Source organism: Perissodus microlepis, chromosome 22, assembly GCF_051167445.1.
Source record: "Perissodus microlepis isolate ML-2025 ecotype Zambia chromosome 22, ASM5116744v1, whole genome shotgun sequence".
NCBI lineage: Eukaryota > Metazoa > Chordata > Actinopteri > Cichliformes > Cichlidae > Perissodus > Perissodus microlepis.
In genome coordinates this window covers 17,297,786-17,317,013 of record NC_140481.1, presented here as the reverse complement: position 1 = coordinate 17,317,013, position 19,228 = coordinate 17,297,786, and the positions used below count along the sequence as shown (strand labels likewise).

The window sequence follows — 19,228 nt, the reverse complement described above, 5'->3', positions numbered from 1 at the left end:
TGCTGATTCATACGTCGGTTTTAAGAAGTATAATAAGTAAAAACACAAACAAGACTCTCTGAAAATGGCCAGTTACAAGGACTGGACTGAAAATAAGAGAAAAGGCAGCCAATGTCCAAGGAAAAACTTTGAAAAACCTTCAGAAAGCACAGAGAACCATTGCTCACGACTGGCTGGCCCTCCTGGGAGCAAAAGGTAAAGAAATTGGGTGTGGCTCAAGACTTTTGCACTTATTACAGCAGAGGTGAACCGATATGGGAAATATGTTATCTTAAAAAAAAGATGAAAACTACATTAAATGAAATATAACTAGATGTGATAGAAATAATAGCCATAAATTCATAATTATTTTATCAGTATATGAGGTAACAAAAGATGCTGATCCATTTATATGAAATCATGTAATGCTATAACAGCTCATAAAAGGTTAGTATTAGTATGGATGGTGTGATATAAACCCTCTTGTTAATTAATGCATTTCGGGGATGATTGTCACAGTTGTGTTTATGCCATTATAGGAGGCGTTTCTCATTTTTGTCCATCCCATTTATGTTCATGGTGCTGTACTTGTGTGTATAATACGAAGCAATTCAAAAGCACCAAAAGCCCCAAAACCACCGCAAAGTTCACGTCATGTGATCAGTCAACCAAACAAGAACTGAATATTAACTGTTGTGAAGGCTGTACTGTTGTGTTGCTAGGAGACCCTAATAAACCATGGCATTTTTCTCTTTGTGACCGTTTCATAGTCACATTTTTTCCTTTAGTCTCAGAGTGCAGAACAGAGTGATATGAGTCAAAATCAGGAGTATCTGTATCTGACTTCATGTCTTATCACCGTGTGTGTCCATATCTGCTGCAGCTTCCAGTGCAGACTTAATCACCATTTTCTAGGAGCAACAATAAGAGGAGGTTGCTCTTTGAGTGTGCCCTTCTTTGTCTGTCTCCACACTGCGCTCTGTGAGCTTTCCCAGCATGCTTTTCTCACGATGTAATGTCACACCGGAGTATAAGGTGACTCCCCGGAGCCAGAGGCTTTGAGGTCATCTTTACACCACTGTGCCGAGAGGAAAGGTGCCCAACGCTGTACAGTACACTGTACTGTAGGTGGCTGTGTGGGGGGGAGCTGTGTTTCTGTGGAGTTTGAGTAAACGTGGAGTCTAATGCTAACAATACAACACTGCATTCACCATTACTACCCAGGGTCTGATGATAAATATTGATAAATATTGGTGCATCCGAGTGTTTAATGACCTGATTATATTTTTTATGTTGTTCCAAAAGATGACACCTGCATAATCCCTGTCAATTGGATCTAAAATTAATTTAATGAGCTTGACAAACTGGCGTGTGACTGTGTGCGTTTCTGCTTCATCCAGAGCCTGAAGCCTGACGCCTAAAGCCTTCCAAGGAGACTCTGTTCATTTTTAGTACTGGGCGGGCCCTTGTTATGAACTATAAACAGCTCAGGTAGAAGGAAAGTCCCCAATGAGAGTGCAGTGTTTTCATTTACAGTAAGTATGTGTTCCTGGTGCGATGCAGATAAATGACAGACCAGCGCCACTGCATACTTTGGGCAGGTGTTGTCGTTTTAACGCTATTATTACCACCTGTCACACGTGATGGTAATGATTATTTATGAAACAATGTGCATAACTTCACAGACAGACGGACACAAAGTCTGAGCAAACAAGGGGCTGATTTATCAAAGCTGGATGCCTTTCGACCGAAAGCCTGCTGTGACCTGCTGCTGCTCAGTCAATCAAAAAGGAAAGGAAAACAAGAACATCCGAGGCCTTCCCTTTAACAACTATTTTTTGGGGGGGTTTTAAATATAGTTTTATATCAGGTAATATGACATATTTTAGAGGGCTTGGTCCAGCTTTGGATATGAATGTCACCAGACAAGACAGATTTGTTCCAGGACCTCACGGATCACTGCTGACTCCTAAGTGAAGTTCAGACCTTTATAATGTGGTTTTGGATGAACCTTATTAGACATGAAACGTGCTTCAGATTCACAGTTGTGGTCAGAAGTTTAGAGGCACTCACCTTGAACTTGAATGCCATGGTAATTTTAGGGCTTTTAATAATTTCTTTGAGCTGTTCTTTTTCCAAAGTGGAATGACTGTACCGTTAACATCGTTAATAACTTTAAAAGACAAGAATTGGGTGCACAAGTTTGAATTTATTTTTGGATTTTCTCTAATCCATACAGAGTCAGAAGTATCCATACATACAGCCCCACTAATATTTTGTCATTTCTCTGCGCCTTTGAAAGTTGCACTTCAACAACAAGCTTCTGGTTCTATTCTGGCTTGATATTTGACTTCTCTTCTTGGCAGGAGAGTTCATTTAGATTGGTTGATCTACTGGCACGTACATGGCTGTTCAGCCTAGTCCACAAATTTTCAGTAGGGTTGAGGTTGGTGTTTTGAAAAGCCAAAAGCTTAAGGTTAATCTGCTTTATCCAATCCAAAACCAGTTTTGTTGGTACACCCAACACCTACCTTAGATTTGAAAAGACGCTGAAGAAGTGCATCCACTTTGTGCACTGTACCTGTACCACTAGCAATAAAACAGCCCTGCAGCATGATGCTACCACCACCATGCTTGACAGGCACGTGACCTCTCCTTCGTGGTCAATCTTGGCGCAATTGCTTTTTTTCCAAACCAATTTCTTGTCACTGAGGGTGACAGATTGGGTCTTCCCAGAGACCTTGGCAAAGTAGCGACATATCTGAATAAACTTGTACTTGCAAATGTATGAACTGATGATCTTGGAATCAGTACTTGTTTGGAAATGGATCTTGAACTTTCCTGTTCTTCTGAGTATCAGTCAATCCAGTGAGTGCAGTTACGCAAATCCTTTTTATGATTGCAAAGAGAAACTGCCAGTTGTAGTCAGTCATGTGATGTTTACAGCTCTTGGCTATTTTAAATTAAAGTACACTATAGAGCCTTCAGCACCACTTACTAAAAGACCCAAGTGAGTGTATATATAATTTTGATCCTGTGGGGATTAGAGAAAATCCAAAGTAAATTAATACTTGTGCACCCAATTATTATTAAAGATGTGTGATATACAGTCATTCGACCCTGGAAAAAGAACAGTTCAAAGAATTCATCAAAAGCTCAAAATCACATTAAGATTTAAGTCACTAATGAGTGGATACAAACTTCTGACCACGACTGCAAATCTCAAGAGGTTCTGTTTGTACTAATAACTCTGACTTGAACTCTGCCAAAGTGTCATATGTGGGCTGCAGGATGAAACTGCAGACCAGCAGGTGACTAAGAATGTTAAAGGTGTAAACATGCAGCGATGTAATGATGGCTATCTGCCACAAAACAGGCTGACGAGACAGTTCGACCTATGACTGGATTTAGAGAAATGTACCCTGATCACTGAAGACAGAAAATATCTGTGGACGTTTTTAGCAGATGACTTTTGTGGGGGTCATTTAGAGTCATCAGTACGACCTTATGTGGTTCCTCTCCCCAGCTTTCCAGCCATACTAAATATGTTATATGTAACCACGCTTACGTATCGTAATGGAAAGCTGATCCTGCTTAGAAGAAACCATCTTATGACTGGAGTCCAGAGTCCTTAAAGACTTGTTTCCACTGAGCTCCAGAGGATCATCAGCAGTGGAGCATGGTGTTAGCTATCTGTGTTATACTGCCCTCTACTGGGCGGAACTTGAACGTGTTCTTAGCTGAAGTTTAAAATAGTTTGCAAATCTCTTCAAAATGTAACAAAAACCTCGAATAATAAACGCAATCCACTGACGAAGGCGACTAAACGTGTTTTTCCTTAGAATTGATAGCAATAAAATTAAAAATACAAAAGGAGCTCTTGAAAAGGGTAAAATAATTGATCAATTGTGGAAAATGATAAATAAATAAACTGTTGTTAACTCCCATCTTGTAATTCTGAGGTTTATTGTTACACTTTCACTGATATTGCTACAAATGAAATCATGTTTTTAACCGAGTCTCACATTATTGTGCTACCCTTTTTTAATGTTTTGACGACTCTGTGCATGATTCAGTGCTGTAGATTATTCATAAAATCCACTTCTAAAATAGGGCACGCATATTCAAAAGTCAGGAAAACTGGGATCAAACTGTGGCGCAAACACTTTGTTTATGTTGTTGATGTTTCGCGAGCTCTGCGTCATATTTTCGCACAGACTGAAGGGAAAATGAAACTGATGTTAAGTTTCGATTCCACGCCAAAGCTGATATTAGAGCATATATACAGAAGCTGCCTGCAGATCAACATTCACGAATCAAACGCTGCTTATTTCACGTCGACGTTTCACCTCAGCGGACAGAGTTAATCCACAGCCGAGCAGCATGGGCAGATCCACAGGTAAGACATCATTTATTTCATTAAGTATTTTATTAATATGAGGTGGAAAAAAACCATTTTTTTAATTTCTTGCAGTGTTTGTTTTGATCACCATGGCTGCTGCGTCAGCATTTAAATAGCAGTGTTAAAGAGTCAGACTTCTTAATTTAAAACAGAGGAGGGGAAAACAGCTTTTTGATGAGCTTGATGATTTTTTTACATTTATTTTTCACTGTCTGCATTTTTTACATTTTTTTTTCTTTTTTCTATCCAAATGACAGTGATGTTGTCTAGTTTAGTTTGTTTTTGTGTTCTTAGTTTTTCTTTTTCTTTTTTTACTCCTTTGTGCAGAATGGATTCCTGCTTTATGGTTGGATGTCTTTAATGAGCTGCTGTATGAAGACAATCAGCTTGATTATGAAGACCAGTGGACTCTCAACTTTAGCTACAGCCAGACAGACGCAGTCACCAAGGACGAGAGGAAAAGAGGCTGGAAGGTTTATGCCCACTGTGCCCGTGGAAAGTACGTTCCCTGAATACTGTCAAAATTTCTTGTGTTAATTTCCTTCAAATAGAGCCTATGTGAGGTAACAGTCACGTACATTATTAATAAATATGCTGCAAAGGAGACATAGATACAAACATTTCCTTGCTATGGTTACACAGTCTCCACCCATTCCTGTCCACATGAGCAAACAGCTGATCTGATGACATGTCTGTGTGACAGCTGTCTCACAAAGCTGTCTACTCAAATGGAGAGAAACTTGTTCTGCCACCTGGTTAAATAAGTTACCTGAGCGAGTTTCTTCTTCTAACCTAAAATCAGAAAGAAAGTTGGACCCACGAGGTGCCAGACTGCCCACTAAAGCCTTGTGTGTCTCTAAGTCTGTTTTCCACTCAAAGGAAGCACAACAGTCATTTAATTAATGAGGAACAAGGGGGGAAAGAAGCAGTTCATTTTCTAGAAACAGAACTGAGGATTGCACAAAAAGTCTTATCATTTCTTATTCCTCGTGGTTTATCTCTACGTGGCAGTCACACCTCAATAAGCAAATGATAAGCGTGAGAAAGAAGGGAAAAAGGACTGATTTGGCCTGTGGTGATTTGTCATCATCCTTCCATCCAACCTCACCCATACTGGCCCCATCCACCCTCCCCTATAAAGTCATCTGGCTGGAAAGTCATACGGTTTAGAAGAGCAATATGATAAAGCAGCTGCGATATGGGAAAAGTGAACACCTGCACTGAGATAGCAAGGTTAGCGATAACTACTAGGCTGAAAATAACTCTGTGCTCTGTATCTAATCACTTCTCCACAGATTTCAGTGTGCGTCCTGCAGAAAGACCTGGCCCTCAGCACGAGTGGTGGTGTTGTTCCGGTACCGGCTTCAGAGGGGCCGCGGGACGGTGATCATGCGGCCCTTCGGTCAGGCCTGTCGTCGGTGCCAAGATGGTTTTGAGCTTGGTGGATTTTCCGAGAATGAGGTGGAACATGCTCTGCTGAGGGTGTTTGCCAAAATCAGGAAGAACTGCTACGGCGAGGATGATGATGACGACGATGTGTCATCCACAGAGTCCACCGTAGTGCGGACCAGACCCCACGAGGACAGCCTGTGTGAGGCATGCTGTATGGGCATTTGCTGTCAGGATGACAGCTAGAAGTGTGTGCATGCGTGTTTGTGTGTGTGTGTGTGCGCGTGTGTGTGTGTCTATCAAAGTGTGAGTGCCATGACAGCCTCCTTTTCCAGTTTGCACATGAAATTTTCTTCAGCAATTTGAAGTTTAAAGGCTTTTTATTGTTATGAAGGTTCTTGGTGTGGTAAAAAAACAACAACAAAAAACAGGACCAATCACCAGATATGATAAATTTTCTATATTTTTTAATTGTATTGTATTCGTACTAATTAAGTAATAAAATTTTGTGAAATTGTGATCAAGTTGGGTTTCTCCGATCTATTTTTTTTATTTTTCTTGAATTCATCTTTTACTGTAATAGACATGAGAATAAATGGGATTTATGGGATGGGATTTTATAGAAGCTGAAATTAATTTAGATCATCCTTCAACAGAACTGCCCAAAAAAAGTTCCTGCAGATGTTTCAAGATGTCTGACGAGAGGAAAGATTTGGTTCAGGAAGGATTTATTTGCACGTAACACAAATTTAGAGTAACCTGAGTCAAATATGGAAAAATCCAGCACTGTCATTATGTTGAGCTGAGCTACAAAACTGCTGGCCTTGATTTTTTTTTTTTTATGGGAACGTGATAATAAACTTAAACTACACATAAAAATATAAAACACCACAGGAAGCTCGAGTCCACAGGAATGTTAAAGCCTGAACTACTAAACTGACATACGTGTGCACAAATACTGGTTTGATGACTTCAGGCTTTCTATTCTGAGCACCTTGCATTGTTTTCATTTATTTTAATTTTCTATTGTTGTTACCGTGTAAAGTTAAAAAGGGAGAGCAGCAAAAAATATTTAACAGCAAAAGTTTAGAGCATATTTTCACTTTCAAAGAATAATTTACAAACATTTCAATTATTTTCATTCATTATTTTTTGCACAAATATTGTGTAACCACAGAACACAGAGGCACAAGTATAAAATGCATCCAAAGCATCATTAATACAGACATAATACTAAATATATATTATTTCCCCTTAATTTACTAGAAATTAATAGACAACAGTAAAAATCACCTGTGAAGTTCTAAAACTGGGTAAAAACAATTAAAAAAAAGTTTGATAAGCTTTCTTCTTCATCCAAACATTCAGGAATGAGCCAAAGATTATAGTTATCACAGAGCTTATCAGGACAGACATGCAGCAGTTTTGCTGAAGGTGACTGTGCTCCGGGGTGTTTTTACAAAATACACAGGAGAAAATTCCCCACGGGTGTGAAGCGCTTTCAGATAAAAATGCCACAGCGCAGAGGAAAGTCACAGGAGAATCAAGAACACATGAGAAAACTCAACTTCATATTTAAGCAGTTGTTTATGTCAGGTAATAAGTAACACTTCAGGACACTCTCCTGACTCCTGCAGGAGCTCCTTTATTTCCCATATCTGCATCTTTTGACGTGGCACAGGTTTTGCACTGGATGCACTTCCTGATATGAGCAGCAGTGATAGTGCACTATCATTTGATTCAGTTTATCCTATCTGTCCAGAAGTTGATTCTGTTCATCTGGACGTAGCGTTTTCAGTGGGAGAAACGTTTCGTCACTCATCCAAGTGACTTATTCAGTCTCAGCTGGCTGCAGGTTTCCCCAACCTTATAAACAGTACATTTGCACAATGACTGAAACCAGCCCACTGAAGGAACAAAGGGCTGTGAGGTCAGTTCCTTCATCATAATTATGCAAATACTCATGACCATTGATTAACAACCACTGATCAACCTGCAGTCAGCTGAGACTTCCGCCGGGTTGCAGGGGCAGCAGCCCGAGCAGAGAAGCCCAGAATAGGAACATGAAATATCCTGAGTTTCAGTATCTGTTAGTTTATTGAAATAAATGAATAAGTAAATAAATGAGTATTAATAATAAAAACTTGCCTGGTGAGGCATTTATTGAGACTATGGTTGTCTACAGGACTAAGAGTCGCTGCTTGTTTTTATTGTTGTACCTGTACAGATGTTCTTGCCTCTGACATATGTCCTCCGTGCATGAAAGATAAAAACTAAAACTGAAACTGAAACATTTGCAAACAATAAAAACTAAACTGAAAAGAGCAAACACTCTGGAAATGAACTGAAACTACACTGAATCGAGAGGAAAAAGTCCAAGTAAATGATGCAATAGCGGAGACTGCATGGAAAATGAAGTTTCGTTTTCCAAACACACACCTGAGAAGGTGTACACGCCCTCCTCGGGCAGTTTTACAAAAAATGCTACCACCAGGAGAATGACGATGCAGATAGTGGGAGGTCATCATCAGAGCCTGAAGCGAGGACCAAACCCCACGAGAAGAACCATGGGCATTTGCTGTGTGGATGATGAGAATGATGACTAATGTGTGTGTGTGTGTGTGTGTGTGTGTGTGTGTGTGTGTGTGTGTGTGTGTGTGTGTGTGTGTGTGTGTGTTGAGATACATTTTGCACACAAACCTTTCCTTCATATTTTAAAGTTACCAGTCTTTAAATGATACACATTTATTGTACTGTATGTGATTCTATTACTTTTGTGGTTTTCTTTGTATTTGTGGCTACTAATAAAGTCTTAAGTCTGATCAAGTCTTCTTTTATGGCTTTTATTACTTTCTGGATTTGTTTTGTGAGACAGAAATTACTGCACTTTTACATGAATAATCTCAGTTTACCTGTTTATCGCAATCATCTAGATGAAGTTCAAATGTGGTTAACGTTGAAATTACACGTGATTTATAAGTGATTAGTACACATGATTAGACATGAAAAGCAAAAGAGGTTGTGTAGTTCTTGACTGTTCTTGACTGCACAAAGGTGACCGACTGACTTTTGCCCGTGATGTTAGGCGGCGATCATACACTGATACCCTTTTAGCCAATTCAGTTTTCACCCACAGCCACCAAAAATCTACAAAATAATTAAATGTGCCTTGTAGCCAGTTAAATAAGAGCACACTGTATTGTAACCGGCTTGTTTAGGTCGGACATGGCTGCATGGAAAATGAAAGCGATGTTAAGTTTCGTTTTCCAAACGCACAGCTGCTCTCAGGATATAAACAGAGACGCTCCAGCAGCAGAGCCACATTCACCACTCGAACAACATCAGCGACTCATCGCATCAGCTGGAAGCTCTTCAGTTAACAGACAATCGATCAACATGGACACAGGTAACATGGTTTAGTTTAGAATTTGCACCTGTGCTGGTTGCTTGGATCTTTGGTGTACTGTAAAACAGACCGCTTTGCTTTGTGACAGCATCAGCTTAACTTATCGTCTTCTCTTGTCCAGAATGGACCGCTTCTTTATGGTTGGACACATTTAACGAACTGCTGAATGAGGACAATGAGCTGGACTATGGAGACCGGTGGACTCTCAACTTCAACTACAATCAGACAGACAGAGTCACCGAGGAGGAGAGGAGGAGAGGCTGGAAGGTCTCCACATATTGCGCCCGTGGAAAGTATGTGCCGCACGTCCTGCATTTATAAACTTTCAAATATGCAGGTCATATGAATACATGAGTGTTTATTCGCTTTATGTGGCGCTCACAGTATTATTTCAACCAGAGTCGTAGCTATTCAAGTGGAAAGAGCAAGTTATAGATGCAAGTACGTAAAATATATTTGGACCTAACACAGTCTAATCGTTTCTCCACAGTTTTGAGTGTGCATCCTGCACAAGAACCTGGGCTTCAGCGCGGGTAGTCTTGGTGTTCCGGTACCGGCTGCTGAGGGGCCAGGGGACGGTGATCATGCGTCCTTTTGGTCAGGCCTGTCTTCGCTGCAGAGGCAACAAATTCAATCTCCCTGGTTTCGCGGAAAAAGAGGTGGAACAAGCCCTCCTCAGGCAGTTTTACAAAATTCGGAAAAACTGCTACCACGAGGAGGATGATGATGAAGATAGTGGGAGATCATCATCAGAGTCTGAAGCGAAGACCAAACCCCACGAGAAGAACCTGTGCCAGGCATGCCGCATGGGCATTTGCTGTGTGGATGATGAAGATGATGATTAATGTGTGCGTGTGTGTGTGTGTGTGTGTGTGTGTGTGTGTGTGTGTGTGCGTGCGTGCGTGCGTGCGTGCGTGCGTGGGTGTGTTGGGTGTTCTTTTGGGATTTTTTAATGCATTTTGCACACAAACCTTTCCTTCATATTTTAAAGTTACCAGTCTTTATATGATACACATTTATTGTACTGTATGTGATTCTATTACTTTTGTGTGGTTTTCATTGTATTTGTGGCTACTAATAAAGTCTTAAGTCTGATCAAGTCTTCTTTTATGGATTTTATTACTTTCTGGATTTGTTTTGTGAGGCAGAAATTACTGCACTTTTACATGACGCACTCATCTACACTTTAGATGAAGTTCAAATGTGGTTAACGTTGAAACTACACATGATTTACAAGTGATTTGTACACATGATTAGACATGAAAAGCACACACCCACCAAAATTAATCTTTAAAATAATGAAATGTGCCTTGTAGCCAGTTTAATAACAGCATGCTCTGTTGTAACCCGTTTGTTTAAGTCGGCCATGACTGCATGGAAAATTAAAACTATGTTAAGTTTCGTTTTCCAAACGCACAGCTGCTCTCAGGATGTAAATAGAGATGCTTCGTGCAGCAGAGCAACATTCGCGACTTGATAAGCATCAGCGACTTATCGCATCAGCCGGAAGCTCTTGGGTTCACAGACCAAAACATCGAGAAACATGGCCACATCGACAGGTAACTTTTTAAATTTATTTTTTTATTTTGCGGCAGTGAAACATTTCTTTTGATTAGGTGTGCATCACTTGCACATCACAGCACACCATTTCTTCTGCTTTTACACAACATTAAATAACACTGATCTCTGTAAAAGTGTATGATTCACTGAGATCATCAGCCCAACTTATTTCCCTCTCCTGTCCAGAATGGACTCCTTCTTTGTGGTATGACACCTTCAATGAACTGCTGGATGATGACAGTGAGCTGGACTATGGAGACCGGTGGACTCTTAAGGTTAACTACAACAAGACAGATGAAATCACTTATGAGGAGAGGAAGAAAGGCTGGAAGGTCTCCACTCACCAAGCAAACGGAAAGTATGTTAACTTACAAACAATATAAACTTTAACATATGTAAAGTAATAGTTACTGAAAACGTGAAACAACAGCAAGACAACATAAAAATATTAAAAATATATAAAAATATATAAATTCATAGCAACAGCATAGCAAAACCAGAAGAAAAAAAGGAAGCAACATGTTTCAGACTGTGGGTGTAGTTGTAGTTTTCCATCTCCACCTTCTCTCTGATCACATGAGTGTGCAGGTTCTCTGACAAATGATCGTGTGACTGGGAGGAGGTTGTACACAGAATCAAAACAATGTCATTCTGTGATTAAAAAACTGGTTCTGCTGCTAAATGTAAGTTCTTTATGGTGACTCAGAGAACCACACAATACTGTTTGATCCACAGACTCATAGGGAGGCTCAGTTACTACATGTGGAAAAAGCAAGCTAGAAATGTAAGTACATAAAAATAAATGTGTACCTCACAGCATGTAATCATTTCTCCACAGATTTCAGTGTGTATCCTGCAAAAAGACCTGGGATTCAGCGCAGGTGAGGTTGGTGTTCCGGTACCGGCTGCTGGGGGGCCAAGGGACAGTGATTATGCGTCCTTTTGGTCAGGCCTGTCTTCGCTGCAGAGGCAACAAATCCAATCTCCCTGGTTTCGCGGAAAAAGAGGTGGAACAAGCCCTCCTCAGGCAGTTTTACAAAATTCGGAAAAACTGCTACCACGAGGAGGATGATGATGAAGATAGTGGGAGATCATCATCAGAGTCTGAAGCGAAGACCAAACCCCACGAGAAGAACCTGTGCCAGGCATGCCGCATGGGCATTTGCTGTGTGGATGATGAAGATGATGATTAATGTGTGCGTGTGTGTGTGTGTGTGTGTGTGCGTGTGTGTGTGTGTGTGTGTGTGTGTGTGTATGTGCGTGCGTGCGTGCGTGCGTGGGTGTGTTGGGTGTTCTTTTGGGATTTTTTAATGCATTTTGCACACAAACCTTTCCTTCATATTTTAAAGTTACCAGTCTTTATATGATACACATTTATTGTACTGTATGTGATTCTATTACTTTTGTGTGGTTTTCATTGTATTTGTGGCTACTAATAAAGTCTTAAGTCTGATCAAGTCTTCTTTTATGGATTTTATTACTTTCTGGATTTGTTTTGTGAGGCAGAAATTACTGCACTTTTACATGACGCACTCATCTACACTTTAGATGAAGTTCAAATGTGGTTAACGTTGAAACTACACATGATTTACAAGTGATTTGTACACATGATTAGACATGAAAAGCACACACCCACCAAAATTAATCTTTAAAATAATGAAATGTGCCTTGTAGCCAGTTTAATAACAGCATGCTCTGTTGTAACCCGTTTGTTTAGGTCGGCCATGACTGCATGGAAAATTAAAACTATGTTAAGTTTCGTTTTCCAAACGCACAGCTGCTCTCAGGATGTAAATAGAGATGCTTCGTGCAGCAGAGCAACATTCGCGACTTGATAAGCATCAGCGACTTATCGCATCAGCCGGAAGCTCTTGGGTTCACAGACCAAAACATCGAGAAACATGGCCACATCGACAGGTAACTTTTTAAATTTATTTTTTTATTTTGCGGCAGTGAAACATTTCTTTTGATTAGGTGTGCATCACTTGCACATCACAGCACACCATTTCTTCTGCTTTTACACAACATTAAATAACACTGATCTCTGTAAAAGTGTATGATTCACTGAGATCATCAGCCTAACTTATTTCCCTCTCCTGTCCAGAATGGACTCCTTCTTTGTGGTATGACACCTTCAATGAACTGCTGGATGATGACAGTGAGCTGGACTATGGAGACCGGTGGACTCTTAAGGTTAACTACAACAAGACAGATGAAATCACTTATGAGGAGAGGAAGAAAGGCTGGAAGGTCTCCACTCACCAAGCAAACGGAAAGTATGTTAACTTACAAACAATATAAACTTTAACATATGTAAAGTAATAGTTACTGAAAACGTGAAACAACAGCAAGACAACATAAAAATATTAAAAATATATAAAAATATATAAATTCATAGCAACAGCATAGCAAAACCAGAAGAAAAAAAGGAAGCAACATGTTTCAGACTGTGGGTGTAGTTGTAGTTTTCCATCTCCACCTTCTCTCTGATCACATGAGTGTGCAGGTTCTCTGACAAATGATCGTGTGACTGGGAGGAGGTTGTACACAGAATCAAAACAATGTCATTCTGTGATTAAAAAACTGGTTCTGCTGCTAAATGTAAGTTCTTTATGGTGACTCAGAGAACCACACAATACTGTTTGATCCACAGACTCATAGGGAGGCTCAGTTACTACATGTGGAAAAAGCAAGCTAGAAATGTAAGTACATAAAAATAAATGTGTACCTCACAGCATGTAATCATTTCTCCACAGATTTCAGTGTGTATCCTGCAAAAAGACCTGGGATTCAGCGCAGGTGAGGTTGGTGTTCCGGTACCGGCTGCTGGGGGGCCAAGGGACAGTGATTATGCGTCCTTTTGGTCAGGCCTGTCTTCGCTGTAGAGGTGACAAGTTCAATCTCCCTGGTTTTGACAAGAAAGAGGTGGAACAAGCCCTCCTCAGGCAGTTTTACAAAATTCGGAAAAACTGCTACCATGAGGAGGATGAGGAGAAGGCTGAAGACAATGGAAGACCATCATCAGAGTCTGAAGAGAAGACCAAACCCCACAAGAACCACCTGTGCCAGGCATGCCGTGTGGGCCATTGCTGTCTGGATGACAACTAGAGTGTGTGTGCATGTGTGTGTGTGTGTGTGCGCGCGCGCGCGTGTGCTAAAAGTGCTCAGAGAAACTCTTTTCTTGTTTACTGGTTCCTGGGACGCTCTTTTGGGATACTCTATGTGTTTTGCACGTGAAGTTAACAGTTTTAAGAGTACGATCCACATTCATGGTGCAGTATATGATCATATCCCTTTTGTGTGCGTTCATTGTATTTTGTGGCTATTAATAAAGTCTGATCAGATCTTGTTTATGGTGTTTGGTTTTTTATGGATTTGTTTTGTGTGGCAGACATGCTAGAAATTGCTGTACTTCGCATTCATCTATAGATCAGATCTTTTTTCCACCCCATTTATTTGAGAGTCATACCAGATACAAGTAAAAACATGAAACCAGAAATGCTGGTATTATACTAAAACGTACATGCCATAGAAGTAACAATGGTCAGTTTTAGCTGTCAGGGAAGCTTATGAATGCTCCCAAATTCTAACAGCATAGCAAACCAAGGTACAGCCGGAGTCATACTAAACTGCAGGCTATAGAGTCAGTCTTGCAAATTCTCCCAGATAAAGTAACTGCATGCAAAGTACCTCAAAAACGTGTGCAACAGTGTACCTACATGTTTAAACAAGGAGTGACTGCATCAGACAGTATTTCATCTAGTTTTTTTTTCTGCTCTATATGAATGTAACACGGTGTTGGTTTGAGGCCTGTCACATCTGAATGGCTTATAAGAATAAAAGGAAGCTACAGTTTATCTTGATCATCTTGTGTGACACTTGTTTATTTCCTGTTGCTTTTAAAAAGACTGTTAAAACTTTTATTTCTCGCTACTAAACATCTTTGGGTTTCAGCAGGGACGCATGCAGTTCAGCGCATAATCGAGTTCTTTTACGACTCATAGGTGTTGACTATTGTAAAAAATAAAAATAAAAAAAATAAAAAATAAAAATCAAATAAAACAAAAAACATGAACTGTTCCTTCTCATCGCTGGTAGCTGTGGGTAAATATATCCTGATATAATATCGATACAACACTGATATCGAATCGATACTAAGGTGATAGGATTGATACTTTAGTTTGTTTCCCTTCTTTAATTTCAGTACATTGCTCCCATTCATCAGAGGAGACCCCTCTCCTCTCATGCAGGTGCACTCTCATACTCCCTATGTTGTTGTTGCCCTGCGGTCACTCAGCGGCACTGAGCAGAGCCATAGTGACGCGTTGAGCTGGTTTACAGCTGTAGATTAAAACATTGCAAACAATAATGGGTGTTGGAAGGAAATTCTCTACCGTGGCAAAAACACCAACTTATATAAAGATATGAAAGAGCACGAAAAAGAGACTTTTCACCCGGAACAAGCAGCAAAAATAAATGCAGAGAGGAGGAAGGAAATCCCCCAGACATGGCCCAGACTCTCGGCACAGAGACAGAGCCCACTGTCACAGCCCTTTCATAGACTCAAGAAATAACCTGTAGCTCATATAGTATGAAAGTAAAAGTTACGGTGATTTAGAGATCATTAAAATGTGTTCAGAATTTGGAAAACCGCTGATGATTCATCTCATAGATCACGATCACACTGCTCTCCCTAACATAAGCCTTTATAAGTTTGGTATCTGCAATACTGGCCGTGTATTTAGTTGGTATGAGTTCAAGATGTGCACTATCGCACACTAGCAGCACAAGTCGCTAGACGGAACGTGAATTCTAAGTTTCGTTTTCCACACATCACGCATAAATAAACAGAGGCTGCCTGCAGAGCAGCATTCACAAGTCAAACCCTGTCTCATGTCAACGTTTCATTTCGTCTCCCAGAAGGTCTCCAAATATCAGACTTTATGTATCAGACCATCGAGATATACAGGTAACACCAGCCTACTATTTGTTTCTTTAAACGCGTATATGGGTGATTGATTTGTAATTAATGCATTGCATATTTGTTTTGATCAAGGCGTTTAAAACCGTTTCCTGTGTTCTTGTAATGACAAATAAAAGAGTGATTTGCCTGTATAGCATAAGCCTAACGTCCTTCCCTCTCCTCTTTGTCCAGCTTGGGCTCCTTCCTTGTGGACACACACCTTTGAGGAGCTCTTCTGTGGGGATAATGCGCTGGACTATGGAGAGCCATGGTCGCTCACCTTCAGCTACAAACAGACAGACAAATTATCCAAGAAAGAAAATAAGAGAGGCTGGAAGGTCTTCTCCCACTGCGCTTATGGAAAGTATGTTTAATTTAATAAAATCATATTTACCTTACACTGTATGTAATAATAATAGTAGAAACTATGCTGGAAAGAAAAAGGCATCAATCATTTTTCAGTGTAGTGGGTATAAATAGAAAGATTGTCTTGTGCTTTTTCCGTCTCCACCTTATTCATGTTCACGGGAGCAGGTGGGTCACCTGTCGAGGTTATTGTGTGACAGGGAGCAGCAGTGGATGGTATTAAAACAATGCTATTCTGTGGGGAAAACAGGTTCTGCAATTTAGTTACAGCGATAATTAAACAGTTATCTTGCTTTATTATGACTCTGACGATTCGCATGGTTGACCCAGCGAATCATTACTAAAGCTTTCCGCTGACATGGCAATCTGAAACTGAAAAACATCAGTTCAAAGCATTGATGGGACACAGGCAGAGTTACTAACCTGAAAAATCACCATTGACCAGAGTCTATAGTCATAATTTCTCCCACAGTTTTCAGTGTGCATCCTGCAGGAGGATCTGGCCTTCGGTGCGTGTGGTGCTTTTGTTCCGTTATCGGCTGAGAGGCGGTAAGGGGGCGGTGACCATGCGGCCTTTTGGACAAGCCTGCCGGCGATGCCAAGACGATAATTTTCATCTCCCCGGTTTTTACAAGGAAGAGGCGAAAGAGGCTCTGCTCAGATTGTTTTCTGAAATCCGGAAGAACTGCTATGGAGAGGAGGATGAGAATGAAGAAGGTGACTCAGGCGCTACAAGACGGAGGTCCAAACCCCACGAAAAAACCCTGTGTGAGGCCTGTTGTTTTGGCTTGTGCTGTCAGGATGATCAGAATGATAAGTAGTGTGTGTGTGTGTGTGTGTGTGTGTGTGTGTGTGTGTGTGTGTGTGTGTGTGTGTGTGTGTGTGTGCAACAGCGAGGTGTAAAGAGAGTGGCAGTCTGATTGTTTGCTGTTTTCTTGAGATCTTTCTTTTCTAGTTTACACACAAAAGTTTCCTTAATGAGCTGGTTTATTCATCATTATCTAAGTTATTGATAATAATAAGGAATATGAAAACCTTCATTAGCAATAATAAGATTTCATCACTGTTGTGTGTTTATTTTGGGCTTTGTGCAACCTGAAGGTGTGTCCTGATTATTTTCTTGGGTTGTTTGGTGTGATGTCTTGAGGTATAATCCAAAAATTGTAGTTACTGTACTTTTACTTGAATTGGTTTATCAGGAGGGAGGAGGCTGGGGCAAACCCAGGACACGCTGGAGAGATTATATCTCTCGGCTGGCCTGGGAACACCTTGGTGTTCCCCCGGATAAGCTGGAGGAGGTGGGCTTCTTTGCTTTGGCTGCTGCTGCCACCCAGCCCCGGATAAGCGAAAGAAGATGTATGGATGTATGGATGGGTGGTTTATCAGTATTGCGTCATCATTCCACTCATCTGATGCTTTTTTTTCTCACCACATGTATTTGTTACGTTTAGCAGACAAAGGTTTCACATGAAAAACATGAAACATGTGATGCTGATATATTAAAACAGGAGTTTTAACAATGCCGTGATACCGTTTCACTGCTCATGGGTCAGAATGACTCAGACACTTACAAGCAGATTTCTGATTGGCCCCAAATTCTCACAACATAACAAACTAATTACAGAGGTGTGCAAACTATATGTCTGCATGTGTACCTACATTGCATGCTCAAAAACACAGAGTAGTTACATCAAACAGTACTTTGATCTAGTTTTTTTTCTTGTTAGTTGCACTTTGTGTTACAATCTATGCATATAATTCTATATTGTATCACACTGAAGTTATGATGTTTATGGAGAGGTTTTATTAAACAAGAAAATAAATAAGTTTCGCCTTGTTCATTTCCCAAATTGCAACTGTGGTTATCACATCCCACCAAAATCTTTGGGGGAATCTTTGATATTCATTTTGTAACGAAATAGATAAATGTGCACAAGCTGTAAAGGCTGAAGGTTTGACTGTGTGATCATATATCTCAATATCAAAACTGAAGTTGAAATTTCATTTTATGCTCTTATATTAAACTTTTTATACACTTGTGCATTTCCTGTTCCTTTTTGAGGTGTTACTAGGGTTAGATGCACTTCTCACATGTGATGACTTGTAAAGTTGAGCCAATCAAAATGTGGTGCATTGTCTCAGGGTGCAGGGTAAGGGGACAAAGATATAAAAATGCTTTCCTGGCCTATAATCATTTATGTTCATATATATCACACTGGTAATTTGTCAAACTCACACAAGGAATTAACCCCAAAGTTTTTGTGGCAAATAACATAACAGTTCAGTTGTTTTTACTAGTACAGCGCACTGGTGGGTGATTTTGTGGGGTGGTCTGGAAGTAATCATCTGCTTCTGAAAGAGGATGGCTATATTCCCCGTTTCTGTCCTGGGACAAGATGTTGACTTGATGGAGCAGTCCAATACCTAGGCATTCACATCTACATGTTGAACTGGAAGGCCAAATGCAGAGGCTGTATCCAAAACTCACGTGCAGCAAAATGATGGCGCTTGACTTTCACTCAGTTGCTGAGAATGCAGTGTAGTTTGTTGGTCTGCTGGTAGAGCACTGTTGGAGCTGGTGACACCAAAAGACTGAGTGACTAAAAGACATTTGTAGTTGTGGTGTAGGTCAATAAACAAAATCAGAGAGATAAAAGGCATTTACATGCAACCAATAACATACACAAATGATGACGATGATGATGATCATCATCATCATTTCAGCTGCTTCCTGTAGGGGTCACTCTAGCATCATCTGCCTTCATACCACTCCTTCGCACGTCCTCTTTCACTACACCCATGAATGTTCTTTTGGGCTTAGGATTTCCAGCTCTGGCACCTCCAGCTAGGTCTCCTGTTTTCGTTACTGCTAAAACAAAAAGAATTTCCCAAATATGGGACAAATAAAGTATTTCTCATGCCTTCATGTACGTCATCATAAATGTTGCTATTGTTTCTCTTTTTTCTTTTTAAATTTTCTTCTCGGATTTTTAAAGTTTAATTACATTTTAAAATTAGTATTATTATTATTATTTTTATTTTCTTAACTGATATTGACCTTAACCAACCAACCAGCGAGCGCAGACAGCCGACCAATCCGGTGAAAGCTCTCTGCGTGACAGTTAGTGCTGCGCATGCGCAACACGCTTTTCCCTTTGGCAGC

At 40.3% G+C, this 19,228-nt stretch overlaps 5 protein-coding genes and 1 long non-coding RNA gene across 6 annotated transcripts; 5 read left to right on the top strand and 1 right to left on the bottom strand.

The window, feature by feature from the left end:
• Window positions 1-3,163: 3,163 nt before the first annotated feature.
• On the top strand, window positions 3,164-6,288 carry LOC146362866 (receptor-transporting protein 3-like). Its single transcript, XM_084920005.1, has 3 exons — window positions 3,164-4,378; window positions 4,709-4,880; window positions 5,677-6,288. The coding sequence occupies exons 1-3, from the start codon at window positions 4,363-4,365 to the stop codon at window positions 6,014-6,016; spliced, it is 528 nt and encodes a 175-aa protein (XP_084776131.1). The 5' UTR covers window positions 3,164-4,362; the 3' UTR covers window positions 6,017-6,288.
• Window positions 6,289-9,084: 2,796 nt separating this feature from the next.
• On the top strand, window positions 9,085-10,276 carry LOC146362865 (receptor-transporting protein 4-like). The gene is made up of 3 exons (XM_084918608.1): window positions 9,085-9,176; window positions 9,298-9,469; window positions 9,667-10,276. Exons 1-3 carry the CDS (start codon window positions 9,167-9,169, stop codon window positions 10,019-10,021), a joined length of 537 nt encoding a protein of 178 aa, XP_084774734.1. The 5' UTR covers window positions 9,085-9,166; the 3' UTR covers window positions 10,022-10,276.
• A 95-nt stretch (window positions 10,277-10,371) lies between these two features.
• LOC146362864 (receptor-transporting protein 4-like) lies at window positions 10,372-12,189 on the top strand. Its single transcript, XM_084918606.1, has 3 exons — window positions 10,372-10,735; window positions 10,923-11,094; window positions 11,575-12,189. The coding sequence occupies exons 1-3, from the start codon at window positions 10,720-10,722 to the stop codon at window positions 11,927-11,929; spliced, it is 543 nt and encodes a 180-aa protein (XP_084774732.1). The 5' UTR covers window positions 10,372-10,719; the 3' UTR covers window positions 11,930-12,189.
• Window positions 12,190-12,559: 370 nt separating this feature from the next.
• Window positions 12,560-14,085, top strand: LOC146362863 (receptor-transporting protein 3-like). Its single transcript, XM_084918607.1, has 3 exons — window positions 12,560-12,653; window positions 12,841-13,012; window positions 13,493-14,085. The coding sequence occupies exons 1-3, from the start codon at window positions 12,638-12,640 to the stop codon at window positions 13,842-13,844; spliced, it is 540 nt and encodes a 179-aa protein (XP_084774733.1). The 5' UTR covers window positions 12,560-12,637; the 3' UTR covers window positions 13,845-14,085.
• A 1,510-nt stretch (window positions 14,086-15,595) lies between these two features.
• Window positions 15,596-18,178, top strand: LOC146362862 (receptor-transporting protein 3-like). Its single transcript, XM_084918605.1, has 3 exons — window positions 15,596-15,705; window positions 15,892-16,063; window positions 16,538-18,178. Exons 1-3 carry the CDS (start codon window positions 15,630-15,632, stop codon window positions 16,884-16,886), a joined length of 597 nt encoding a protein of 198 aa, XP_084774731.1. The 5' UTR covers window positions 15,596-15,629; the 3' UTR covers window positions 16,887-18,178.
• Window positions 17,855-19,223, bottom strand: LOC146362861 (uncharacterized). Its single transcript, XR_014799153.1, has 2 exons — window positions 18,749-19,223; window positions 17,855-18,640 (listed from the first exon to the last, which is right to left on the bottom strand). It is a non-coding gene; the product is annotated as an uncharacterized LOC146362861 (long non-coding RNA).
• Window positions 19,224-19,228: the final 5 nt, after the last annotated feature.

Excerpts from the sequence above, each read along its gene's own strand:
- LOC146362866 (XM_084920005.1), top strand. Across the intron at positions 4,881-5,676 it reads GCCCACTGTGCCCGTGGAAA|ATTTCAGTGTGCGTCCTGCA; the intron begins GTACGTTCCCTG and ends ACTTCTCCACAG.
- LOC146362865 (XM_084918608.1), top strand. Across the intron at positions 9,470-9,666 it reads ACATATTGCGCCCGTGGAAA|TTTTGAGTGTGCATCCTGCA; the intron begins GTATGTGCCGCA and ends GTTTCTCCACAG.
- LOC146362864 (XM_084918606.1), top strand. Across the intron at positions 11,095-11,574 it reads ACTCACCAAGCAAACGGAAA|ATTTCAGTGTGTATCCTGCA; the intron begins GTATGTTAACTT and ends ATTTCTCCACAG.
- LOC146362863 (XM_084918607.1), top strand. Across the intron at positions 13,013-13,492 it reads ACTCACCAAGCAAACGGAAA|ATTTCAGTGTGTATCCTGCA; the intron begins GTATGTTAACTT and ends ATTTCTCCACAG.
- LOC146362862 (XM_084918605.1), top strand. The coding sequence starts at position 15,630 with ATGTCAACGTTTCATTTCGTCTCCCAGAAGGTCTCCAAATATCAGACT. Across the intron at positions 15,706-15,891 it reads CAGACCATCGAGATATACAG|CTTGGGCTCCTTCCTTGTGG; the intron begins GTAACACCAGCC and ends CTCTTTGTCCAG. Across the intron at positions 16,064-16,537 it reads TCCCACTGCGCTTATGGAAA|TTTTCAGTGTGCATCCTGCA; the intron begins GTATGTTTAATT and ends TTTCTCCCACAG.